Raw genomic sequence first — 13,150 nt, forward strand, 5'->3', positions numbered from 1 at the left:
TGATGTGCAAGTAGTGATACTGATACTCGATAACCAACTTTCGTTGAAGATAGTCATGTTTATCCTACCTGAGTCGTTCGCGGAAGAGTTTTGATATTTGCCACACCCCTTTGAATCAGCTGTTTTGTTGGAGGAGAAAAAACATACCAAGTTTAAAAACGATATGCTACTTATAGTTTTATCTATAAAATGTCTGCAACAACTAGCAAAATAAATGTTTACTACTTCACACCTTTTGGGAATCCTCCTCTGTAAACGTAATTTGCCTGATGACCCGGTTATGGACAAGGAGAGTCTCAATTCATACAAATCATTTGTTTCCACATGTACTTGCCTCTTCTCTTTGATTACCTTTGATCTTTTTCAAAAGGAGGAGAGAGGAGTTAATTTACCAATGGAGAATCTCCATAAGAAAAAGCCACGGTGAATCTCAATTATAGTATTTCCTTGAAGAATCCAAGGGGAGTAACCCCAGAGCTTCTGCTCCAATGCGCATATTTTCTTACATTTCTCAATTGCATTGTTGGGAAAGGGCTCGTAAGTAAGCATTTCACGGTAAAGTTAACGCCTGTTGTACTCGTTGCATGTGAGAAGGCAAGAAGAAAGCATTGAGTAATCAAGGAAATACAATTGAGATCTATCCCGGTTTAGGTTAAAATGGTTATTGACGTCTGCTAATGGCGTCTCATCACTCAGCTATGTACACAGCAGACATGGAAATGTCAGCTGGAGAAAGAGGAAAATACTGTACTTCATTCATGGAAAAGCTTTGTCTTAAAATATAGATTTTGATACGTTGTTATGGCCACTCTCCATGCATCTACTGCATATGTACGTTATTGTAGTTAATGTATTGTGGCACTTCCTATGTGCATTTTTTTTTATTTGTTACTCCTTTCAAACAATTCCACCTGATTTAAAGGAATATTGTGTATTTTTTATGAATTTGAAAATGTTCCAAATAAATATTTCTACATAATAGTATGTATTGTTTTTTTTGTCCTATTTGGTGTCAAAGAAGCACTTTTCACTGAAAAGGGAGACTTCTGTCCAAACAACATGCTACATACAGTACATGTAAGTCCAATCTCCTTGTACCTTTTCTGAATGAACCAAGCCTTATTTGCATAAGAGAACACCTTGTTCACTATTTCAGAATATCACTTACCTCAAGGCACAGTGGATGCCAATGGATAGCAATAAGTGGAAAGGAGTTACGTACAAAGACATATGTATTTAACATGTCATTTTTTAATATAATTCACAATATCTTACATAAAGGAAATATTACATTAGGTCTTTAAAATACAGAGGAAAACATTTGACAGTTCAGCAGGTCTAGGATATTGAAAAGGGCATTTTCAAACTGTTACACAGCATCAGTCTTCTCATATTCTGCACGGTAATAATCATTTAGTGGAACAAGATGGAAGCTGAAAGAATTCTAACCATAGTAATAGATTGGGATTCTAGAAATAGAATGAAATTCTAATTCTATGATTGTAACAGGGTAACGCCATTGGAAGGTGATGAACAGTAAGAGACAGGCAGTAGTCTACTCTGTATACCATTCTCGGCCCCAAAGTAGATTCACTACCTCATTAACATGTGCTACTCCTGGACTAGACCTAATCAGACTGAACAGTATACGTAGGTTAAATTCAGATGATAAGTATTGCCTTAACCTGCTGTGTGTAGTCAGCTGTGGTCTTATACGTTTCCCTAACATAAAGAGTTATGTAAATAAACCATACAACAGACAGAATAAAGCTTTTTGAATTCATGAACTGCAGATAGCGTTGTTGGAGAGTGACAGTCGCACCATTCTCTGGATCTAGTTTGTAGTCTTAATTATAAAGTGCATCAAACAGAAAGAAGGGCCTTTAGATTCTGAAACATCAGACACAAAAACACGTTAGAATTAGGGAAGTCACACTTGAGATAAGAGCTCAGGTAAACTATGACGTAATAATGTAGTAACACTAGTAGCCAGATTGAGTGATAAGTATTGCCTGTAAGGTCTAGTCTGGCATCCAGATTGGTAAATGCAGTGTTCAGACTGGTATAACCAGGCTATATGTCACTTTTGCTACCTAGGGGCAGAGGGCTGTCTGACTCGTGACCATCTCCAGATACTCAACGTTTTATCAATGTTACTGTGACTGACAACAACAAAAAATACTTTTTGTTAATTTAGAGTGAAATAAATACACAAGGCACAAAAGCTCATAATTTCCCCATCTGCTTGTCGTGGAACGGAACACTGTGGGGACATTTGAGTGGAGCTACTGTTTGCTTTAGCTACTAAACTCATGGTCCAGGTTGACCAACCAGTGTTTGAGGCCTTTCCACCTCCACTTTGGCCATTCTCTACTACCACATTCAGTTACAGGTAAAGGCTTTTTCGAGTATGAATAAGCAGTTGGAAAATACTGGTTGGGGCAAAACCAGGCCTAGGTTTGAAGTTCAAGTGCACATTATTCTAGGGTAACTTCTGTGGCTCATTTGTGTCTATAATATCACTGACACTCATAGGTGGTATAATAAGCTCTCGATTTACACCAATTACAGTCTGATCAGATGTGAAGAAACAACTAAATAGCTAAAATTGCACAAATTATTGCTGCTTTGTGACTTGAACCCAGCCCAGTGATATAAGAACGTCCACCCAATGTGTCTGAAAGACACGGTCTGCCTGGCATCCATAGTACTGTAGGAAGTCTCATGGGGTAGTAGGAAGTTTTGAGTGACTTTCTGAGTGACTTTCTTATTTGGATGCCGTATAGCTGCTCTTCTCTCCTGGCAGTGGACAGTGCTCCTGACACAGAAGGTAAAAAAAGAAGGAAGAACCCAGTGCTTTTGACTTACCTTGGTCAGGTAAACAAAAAACTAAAGTTCCTGTCTTTTTTTACTAAGTCCCCATTGTATAACTTAACATTGTTTTTCACTCATTTGTGCATTTTCATGAATACTACAGAGTAAACGTTTTCATGTTTTTTCAATCTTCAACTTCAACCATGCTTTTCAACGCAGACACCTTGTTAGTCAGTATACTGAAAACAATTATCTATCTTTCTTTAAGAGCAAACCATTTTGACAATCAAGGCCGGCAGTGTTCCCAACCAACCAAGTGTCTTTTTTGGTCATCCAAGTGGCTGATCGTTTTTTGACAGAAGCTAAAAACTACACTGAACAAAAATATAAACGCAACATGTAAAGTGTTGGTCCAATGTTTCATGAGCTCAAGTAAAAGATTCAAAATAATTTCCATATGCACAAAATGCTTATTTCTCTCAAATTCCTGCCACAAATTTGTTTACATCCATGTTAGTGAGCATTTCTCCTTTGCCAAGATAATCCATCCACCTGACAGGTTTGGCATATCAAGATGAAACAGCATGATAATTACACAAGTGCACCTTGTGCTGGGGACAGTAAAAGGCCACTCTAAAATGTGCAGTTTTGTCACACAACAAAATGCCACAGATGTCTCAAGTTTTGAGGGAACATACAGTTGGCATTCTGACTGCAGGAATGTCCACCAGAGCTGTTGCTGGAGAATTTAATGTTAATTTCTCTACCATAAACTGGAAGTATCACAACCACAGACCACGTGTAACAACACCAGCCCAGGACCTCCACATCCGGCTTCTTCACCTTCGGAATCACCAGAGACCAGCCACCAGGACAGCTGATGAAACTGTGGCTTTGGACAACTTAAGAAATTCTGCACAAACGGTCAAAAACTGTCTCAGGGAAGCTCATTTGCGTGCTTGTCCACACCAGGGTCTTGACTGCAGTTCGGCGTCGTAACTGACTTCAGTAGGCAAATGCTCACCTTCGATGGCCACTGGCACGCTGGAGAAGTATGCTCTTCATAGATTAATCCAGGCCTCAACTGTACCAGGCAGATGGCAGACGTGTGAGAGAGCGGTTTGCTGATGTCAACGTTGTGAACAGAGTGCCCTATTGTGGAGGTGGGGTTATGGTATGGGCAGACATAAGCTACGGACAACGAACACAATTGCATTTTATCGATGGCAATTTGAATACACAGACATACTATTACGAGATCCTGAGGCCCATTGTCGTGCCATTCATCCCCCGCCATCAGCTCATGTTTCAGCATGATAATGCATGGCCCCAAGTCGCAAGGATCTGTACACAATTCAGCTAAAAATGTACCAGTTCTTCCATGGCCTGCATACTCACCAGACATGTCACCCATTGAGCATGTTTGGGATGTTATGGATCAACGTGTACGACAGCGTGTTCCAGTTCCTGCCAATATCCAGCAACTTTGCACAGCCATTGAAGAGGAGTGGGACAACATTCCACAGGCCACAATCAACAGCCTGATCAACTCTATGCGAAGGAGATGTGTCGCTTTGCATGAGGCAAATGGTGGTCACATCAGATACTGGTTTTCTGATCCACGCCCCTACCTTTTTTTTAAAGGTATCTTTGACCAACAGATGCATGTCTGTATTCTCAGTCATGTGAAATCCATAGAATAGGGCCTAATGAATTTATTTCAATTGACTGATTTCCTTATATGAACTGAAAAATCTTTGAAATTGTAGCACGTTGCTTTTATATTTTTGTTCAGTGTATATCTTCATACATTTCGTTACAATATGGTGCACTTGTAGTTTTCTAAGAAAAAAGTGTTATCCTCATCATAACATGGAACCTCACAAGCCTCAGACAAACCCCATCCTAAAACTTCAGAAACAATTGGTCCACCAGAAGCATGATCATTTGTTTTTGCAGGAGTAGTACATCTATTTACACTGGTATCCCGCCAAAGAGTAAAACGGTGTTCCTCAGCGTTCGGTCTCAGGACCTGCCCTGGTTTGTGTTTATCATAATATTAGGGAGCGCGTTACGCCTCTTCCTCCACGGTCCCAGGTCACGGGTATACCTCTTGATCTGCCGGAACCACTGCTGCGTGCGGGATTTGTCAGATGCCCTGAAAACAAAGGCCTCCTTCCGTATATCCAGCACCTCAAAGGTGTCCTCACAGTCAGGGTCGGCCGACACTACACAGTTGGCCAGGCAGATGGGCTCCCTGAGCACAGTGAACTTGCCGCTGCTCTTGTCTTTGATGAGCACCAGCACACCATCCCAGACACCGTGCTCCTGCTGCTCCACCTTAGCCCCGCCATCTGTCGGAGACAGCCCCTCCCCAGGACGCTGTGTACGCACCATCAGCAGGCTCTGGACATTCTGGAACTTGAGGCCTTTACTGCCCTTCTTTACCCACTGTCCGTCTGCGGGCTGGGAAAGCTGCAGGGGCCCCTCCATGACGAAGCGTGTGTTCTCCCTGGCCCAGCCCACCGTCTTCATGGACATCTCCCGCATCTCAATGTTGATGACCTCGCGGTTCTTGCGGCTGTCGCGGCGAAAGGAACGCAGTGACCAGGTGAGTGTTCCTTCCTGCTTGGTCTTCATGTTGATGTGCTCCAGGTGTGACTCCACGCGGCTCTTGGCCTCTCGGAGGCGGGCGTGGTCCGGGTGGCACTCTGTGGTGGCCTTGCTGATGCGGCTCAGCAGGAGGGGGTACTTGGTGACCCTCTGGAGGGGAGCCATGAGGAATGACCGCAGGTTCATACGCCGCAGGGCTGTATTGTCATTCTGGGAGACATCCAGGAAGATCCTGGGAGGAGAGGAGCGAGAGTGAGAGGGATGGAGGGAGAAAGAAAGAGAGAAATTGAGAGAAAGAGAGAGAGAAGGTAGGGAGAAAGAGCGAGGGAGGGAGAGAGAGAAAGAGAAAGAAAGGCAAAGAATGATATTATCATACTGTTTAATTGCGATTGTAGGCCAGAGGTTCTCAGACCTAATTCTAAATTTGAAAGAAGTGGGAATCACAACCCACTGGGCAAAAACTGGTTGAATCAACGTTGTTTCCACATCATTTCATCTTTTTTTTCACCCAACTTTTAATCTAAATCCAATGACATGGTGACATTTTTTGTTGATGTCACATTAGTTGACAACTCAACCATAAGGAAATCAAAGCTAGACATTGAACAGACGTTTGTGCCCAGTGGGAAGACAAGGCAGGCTGAGTCATTATGGGTGAGATGTGATGAAGTTGGCTGTGTCTACAAAAAGTTATGACTTCAGCACTGTTCTCAAAATAGGACCAGTTATGAATTAATCATAACCTTCCGTCTTTTCCATTAAGAATAACACTGCGCAGTAGGAACTTAGGGTTCAAAGTTACTGTTCCAGTACTCGGAGCACAGAAGAGGGCAAGAGTGCAGAGAATTCCCAAACAATACATTTTGTGTACATTTTATCTTAGTCTCGATCTTGAATTAGGAAAAATACAGTCTTTACCTGAGCAGTTCCTTCTCCTTCTCCAAGGTGTTGAGCATGTTGACAGAAGTGGACTGCTGCAGGCAGTATGTCTGGAAGGCTGGCAGCATGTTGACAAACTCCAGGAAAATCTCTCCAATGCACACTGTTAGGAGGTCTTCATCTCCCTGAAAGGGAACAACAACAATGACAATGATTCCATTGATCACTGTGTAACCACAACTCAAAATCAGAGCCATGAATGCAAGGATTTGCTGCCTATGAGATTGGCATCATTTTAAACATTTGTTGAGCTGACTGGTGCTCTAGGTTCGAAAGTGTCACCTCACCTGGTCAAAGGCCTGATCGATGCTGTCCTGCAGATGTTCAGTGAAGCGTTCGTTGACGTCTATGAGCTCCTGAACGTTGCTGAACACCACAGTCAGCTGTTCTGAGGTCAGCAGCCCGGCGCTCTGCATGGGACCGTAGAACTCCTCCTTGATGATCCTCAGGTCCTCCCCGTAGCTTGACTCCGTGTTCAGGAACTCCAAGATGGCTTCCTTCCTCTCTGTCCTCAGCTTGGAGCAGCGCTCACACATACCGGTACCCTCCCCGTCCGTCCGGGCCACCCCGTGCCCGTCTCTCTGGCCACAGTCTGGGCAGGGTCTTTGGGCCTCCCAGGCCCGAAGGGAGTTAGAGGGTCTCTTCCAGCCGCGAGCCAGACAGGGTCCAATCCCGCTGTCCACCCGTTCTACCTCTGCCCCTCCGCTGCTGTGTATTCTCCGGGTATCTTCGTCATCGTCGCGGTCGTCACACAGGCCCACCACGCCGCTGTCGGCACTGAGGCTGCTCACGGTGCTCCAGCGGTTATGCCCAGCCCTTGTCACGCCCAGAACCCCAAGACGTTCCTCACCGCGGGGCTCAGAGCGCACCCGCACCGAGGCAGGTGCTATGGGACACACATGCACAGAAAGGAACACAGGTTAAACCAACTAATGTTTATAAACATACAATATGTCTATGGGCTAGATTCAAGTCACACGTCATTGTTAACAAGTGTACAGGAGGCCTCCATGTCTCCAATCAATCCCACATTGTTGTAACGCAACATTTTTAAATGGATAACATGGTCAGATATGTAAAAAACAATCTTACCCCCACACCTCTAAGGCTTGACCCTTGTTCTAACAATAATGTCAGTGGTGTAAGGTCAACATTACCATATAGCAGGGGTAGGCAACTAGATTCAGCCGCAGACCAATTTTTGTTGTAACACAATTCTAATAATTGATACACTGCAAATTGAATACAAGTTTTTTTTTTTATTCAACTATGCAAGTCAGTTGAGAGCAAATTATTATTTACAATAATGGGCTATCGGGGAACAGTGGGAACAGTGGGTTAACTGCCTTGTTCAGGGGAAGAACGGCAGATTATTACCTTGTCAGCTCAGGGATTCAGTCCAGCAACCTTTCAGTTAACTAGTCCAACGCTCTAACCACTAGGCTACCTGCCGCCCCAAAAAGAGATTGTATTTGAAAATAACAATAATTTCATACCTTGATTACAATGAGACTCGATCACAAACCTTTTTTTATTTGTGGGAATACTTGGAAACAGATGTTCTAAAATAAACACATTTTTAGCTGAATTCCTGTTAGCAATATGGGAATTAGGGAGTGAAAGGTCACAAACATTCTGAGAGTATGTTGTTATATAACTCCGCACAGCAGCCCTATCCTGAAGAGACAATACTTGTAGGCTCCTACTCTTCAAAACAGGCCCAATCTTAAAATGTCAGGGTAAGTTAGTGTAAGGGCCTCTAAAGATTGCCATCTAAAATCACATGCGATAGCTAGCTCCTTTACAGTGATTCAGCTGGCTGCCCTGAACACAATATGAGGAAAACAGAGAGGGGGGCTAATGCTCTAAATATGAGCCCAGTGATTCAGAATGTTTCAATGGCAGAAAGACAGTCACACTGCATTGTTGAGGTCCATAATATAAAGCTGAGGCCAGCACTTTAGAGAGAGTAAGTGAGGTCATAGCCAAGAACAATAATGTTTGTGGCAGTGGAACTGTTTGGGCGTTTGGGCAGCCTGAGGTTGGGTTCATGTGGGTTTTGGTTTCTTAACCTGGCTCATTGTTAGACTATAAAACATGGGCTCCATGCCAGACAACGCCTCTGAGAAGACTGCCCAAACGGTAAGTAGGAGGAGAAGGATGTGTGTGATTATCTTTTGGGGTAGTTTTGTGGAATGGTGCGTTGTCAGAGGAATTAACACACGAAGAGAGGCTTGTGTTAGGAAAGACTATTGGATAAAGAGGAAAATGTGTGATTATGATGAAGTTGGAGTGTTGATTTGATATGGGTTGGACAGGGATGTTTGATATGTGCTAGACAGGGATGTTTAATATGGGCTGAACAAGGATGTTTGATATGGGCTGAACAGGGATATTCGATATAGGCTGAACAGGAGTGCTTGAAATGGGCTGAACAGGGATGTTTGATATGGGCTAGACAGGGATGTTTGATATGGGCTGAACAGGGATGTTTCATATGGGCTGAACAGGGATGTTTCATATGGGCTGAACAGGGATGTTTGATATGGGTTGGACAGGGATGTTTGATACGGGCTTGACAGGGATGCTTGATATGGGCTAGACAGGGATGTTTGATATGGCCTAGACAGGAATGTTTGATGTGGGCTAGACAGGAATGTTTGATATGGGCTAGACAGGAATGTTTGATATGGGCTAGACAGGAATGTTTGATATGGGCTAGACAGGAATGTTTGATATGGGCTAGACAGGAATGTTTGATATGGGCTAGACAGGGATGTTTCATATGGGCTGAACAGGGATGTTTCATATGGGCTAGACAGGGATGTTTCATATGGGCTGAACAGGGATGCTTGATATGGGCTAGACAGGGATGTTTGATATAGCCTAGACAGGAATGTTTGATATGGCCTAGACAGGAATGTTTGATATGGGCTAGACAGGAATGTTTGATATGGGCTAGACAGGAATGTTTGATATGGCCTAGACAGGAATGTTTGATATGGGCTAGACAGGAATGTTTGATATGGGCTGAACAGGGATGCTTGATATGGGTTGGACAGGGATGTTTGATACGGGCTTGACAGGGATGCTTGATATGGGCTAGACAGGGATGTTTCATATGGGCTAGACAGGGATGTTTCATATGGGCTGAACAGGGATGCTTGATATGGGCTAGAGAGGGATGTTTGATATGGGCTAGAGAGGGATGTTTGATATGGGCTAGAGAGGGATGTTTGATATGGGCTAGAGAGGGATGTTTGATATGGGCTGAACAGGGATGCTTGATATGGGCTGAACAGGGATGCTTGATATGTAGCTCCACTCACCACTGTCCCTGTCCCGACGCTGGCTGTGGAGGCAAGCAGCTGCAGCGATCTTCATCTCCAGCTGTTTGCGCTTGGTTGCATCGGCCGGCATGGGGTCGCTGTAGTGGGGCCGGAGGCGGCACTCGCGCTGGGCCCTCACCGACTCGGCCGGCTCATAGGCTGCGTCTGAGCTGGAGCGCCTGCAGCCCAGGCCAGAGTTAAGCTGATTGGAGAAACACACCAGTCAATAAACTGTACATGTCATCTGCTAGTGGCTGAAAGAGGCATGGTCAGTGTTGATAGAGAGAGGGAGACAGAGAGAGAGATGTAAGAGTCATGTGAGAGGCTATAGGAAGTGGGTTCACTGTATCATACACTCCTGAGCCCGGGGCCTGAGAGAGCATTCTCTGTAGCATAGACTACCCCTGTTAATGGTGCCACCATGGGCTGAATTGCAACAGATATTAATCCATATTAATCCATTCTGAACTTGATTGGTTTGACAAATGAAATGGTGTTTAATATCCTGAGACACAGACTGTACTTTAAACATGACAGCTTTGACTCTGAGAGTCTCTCAATGTTGCATGTACTCAGAACAACAGACAGACCGACAGACCAACAGACGGACAGACCGACAGACAGACTGCCTGACCAACCGTCCAAGGGCACACATTTGTTTCCTTCACGGAATTACTTAGGAAGCCTTGGAATGGAATGGAATGGAATAGGAATTCTAGGGAATAGGAATGCAAGGGAAACCTTTGAGGCTGTAGAAAATATCCCAAATAGCAGAGACAACAGGACAAGTCTATCCTTTTTAGATAAACAATGGAATTTCCCAACAACACATGCTAGGTGCTGTTCAACAATGGATTGGGTGGATTGCGTTGGTGTCTGTCAAATTATTCATGGTGGGCCTCATTATGGAACTATGTATCAGGTGAAAGGTCATCAGACTGACTCGTAACCGCTGAACCCTCACCCCTGACCCCTCAACTCTCTACAGACGCACATTCAGCATCATTAGGCGATTGACAGCATTGAGTGATAGCAGCTCATTGATTGACAGATCATCATTGATCGGCCACCAAACTGCTAATGTCTAGATTCTGTGGTTCCTAGCATCAGCTTGATAAACAGCAGATAGCTGCAGACCATTACATGATAAACAACATTGCTGTGGATAAAAGGGCATTGGGGTAAGTTTTCATATTCAAACAAAACGAGGATGGGAAATAAGACTCATAGCTAAGGCTCTAGTATCGCACAGAACAATTAATGACGCAGTTCGATGCAGGTACTAATGAATTGCGGTTTGCCATTGCTGGAAACATGCACAGCCATTCTCCATGCATTTAATAAACAGTGCATGCAACAGCAACAATGACTATGAGCAAAAAGCAATGGTGGCATATACAACGTTAGCATTCGTTCTCACCTATAGCATCCTTCCTCATACAAAATACATGACGGCCATAAACCCAACGACCCTGGCTATCGATGCTGCTGCTGTAACCTCAACCCCAGCAGAGGCTGAGACGTGTTGCTCGGATTATAGCAGAAATTAACACAATGCACCGACAGCTACTGACGGACGGCTAGCGTCTGGATAGCTGCGTTGTTTCACACAGAGAGGACCAGACAGACAGCCGAGCCAGCAGAGCAGCACAGCACAGCACAAAGATTAGATGAAGTGTTAGTTACCACCATGAACCTGCTCTTCAATCCTCCCTCTCTGCTGACTCCTGTTCCCAGGCAGATGCAAAGCTGAGCTGAGCTGGGAGGAAGACGCTGAGGCTGAGGCTGGAGCTGCATACCTGCATGCCTGCAGTTGTCAGGGGCTCATCACATACATCTGCCTGCCTGCCTGGCTATGAATGTGTGTGTGTGTGTGTGTGTGTGTGTAGTCCGCCTGCCTGCCTGGATACGCAATCCCTCTATTCTGTTCTGTTCTTCCCTAACCATCCTCACATTCCCCTGTCTGTGTGCGTGCTTCAGCCCACTGCTATCCCCAGAATGTTGAGTGAGTGAGAGACAGAAAGAGAGAGAGAGAGAGGGAGATTCTCCTTACACATTCTGCAGCTAGTTCCTCTCCTCCTGCTCCTCCTGCTACAGGCTTGTCGCAAGACTCCGCTCCGCAGGCCGTCGTGGTTGTCATGGAAACAGCAGAGGAGTGACAGTCCGGTGGGGGAGCGGTGATGTCAGTGCTTTCGTCCTGGTCACCTGACAGCCTGACGGGGGCCTCCGCCGCTGCAATCTCTGCACTGCAGCTGGAGACGAGAAAGACGGGGGGAATAGGGAAAAAAGAGAGGAGAGAGAGAGAAAGGATAGAGATAAAGAAAGAGAGAGGGAGTGAGGGAGGGAGTGAGGGGAAGAGATGAGGGGTGTTAGAGATGGCAGAATGGCAGAGGATAGAATTATGATTCCTGGCACCTCTCTCCTCTCCTCCCACCATCCAAATCATTCAGTTTCATCAGACCTCCCCCTCCTCCTCCCTTCCCTCTCTCCCTCTCCTTCCTCCTCCTCTCCAACCCTCCAGGGACCTCTCCCCCTCCTCTCCTTCTTCTCTCCCCAGCAGAGGGGCTCAGGGGCTGGGTAATTTGACGCATCAATTCCCATTAACACCTGAACTCCTGGACCACAGGGCAGGATGGCAAGATGCTGCCTCCCATCACTCTACATGCATCACACATCTGCCTCTGGTTCCTTTGTGTGCCGACCAGCCATGCTCTGAGCATGTGTCAGCCGTGTGTGTGCGCACCCAGGGACATTGCCTGCTCCTGAGCTCTCTCCACATAGACATGCATGTATGTGGGCATGCATACACACATACGCACACATGTACACACACACAGACAGTATGAGCTAGCTGCTAAATGAACATTAGAACAGATCAGTCTGCCTTCCACAATCATGGTGTCTGTTCACGTCACATTGTGATTGACTGCACTATACAGACAATGGAGAAGAAAAATCACAATATCCTTCCCAAAGCTCCATTTAAATGTATCTCTCCTGGCAAGACAATAGCCTAGCTATTTGGCCAGGGATGTAAACTGTACCCTAGCAATTTGCAACATTCTACATTTTATTCATTTCCGTCAATCATCAGTGTGAAAGTCAATATTTACATCATGTTTGTGTATTTCAGGGATGGGCAATTTTGACGGAACTCATGAGGGGCCGCAGTGGCTCGTGGGTCTGCGTACCCACATCCATACCCACTCCCCTCCTTGCAAGCAAAACATTATAGCAGCCCCCCTGTGACAGTGAAGAGGGAAAAAAATATGTTATAAAGTAAATTCCTTGCAATTCTACACATTTTGCCACAGGGCGTAGAGAAAATGTTGCCGTTTTAAAGCAAGTTTGCTGAATTTCTACACATTCTGCCATGGGGTGGAGATAAAAATGTGCAGTTTTACAGCTAATTTCCTGCAATTCTACACATTTTGCCATGGGGTGGAGAGAAATGT

At 45.0% G+C, this 13,150-nt stretch overlaps 1 protein-coding gene across 2 annotated transcripts in view; it reads right to left on the reverse strand.

Annotated features, from left to right (window-relative positions):
- Positions 1 to 1,231: 1,231 nt before the first annotated feature.
- Positions 1,232 to 13,150, reverse strand: part of LOC118366906 (uncharacterized) — a 70,330-nt gene continuing 58,411 nt past the window's right edge. For both annotated transcript variants that reach the window (XM_035749738.2, XM_052493605.1), the window contains exons 4-8: positions 11,749 to 11,947; positions 9,696 to 9,897; positions 6,654 to 7,252; positions 6,346 to 6,491; positions 1,232 to 5,659 (exon numbers count right to left, since the gene is read on the reverse strand). In XM_035749738.2, the coding sequence (XP_035605631.2) occupies positions 4,840 to 5,659; positions 6,346 to 6,491; positions 6,654 to 7,252; positions 9,696 to 9,897; positions 11,749 to 11,947 (1,966 nt within the window). In that variant the 3' untranslated portion in view covers positions 1,232 to 4,839. The remainder of the gene's footprint in view (positions 5,660 to 6,345; positions 6,492 to 6,653; positions 7,253 to 9,695; positions 9,898 to 11,748; positions 11,948 to 13,150) is intronic.

Source organism: Oncorhynchus keta, chromosome 34, assembly GCF_023373465.1.
Source record: "Oncorhynchus keta strain PuntledgeMale-10-30-2019 chromosome 34, Oket_V2, whole genome shotgun sequence".
In the NCBI taxonomy this organism is placed as follows: domain Eukaryota; kingdom Metazoa; phylum Chordata; class Actinopteri; order Salmoniformes; family Salmonidae; genus Oncorhynchus; species Oncorhynchus keta.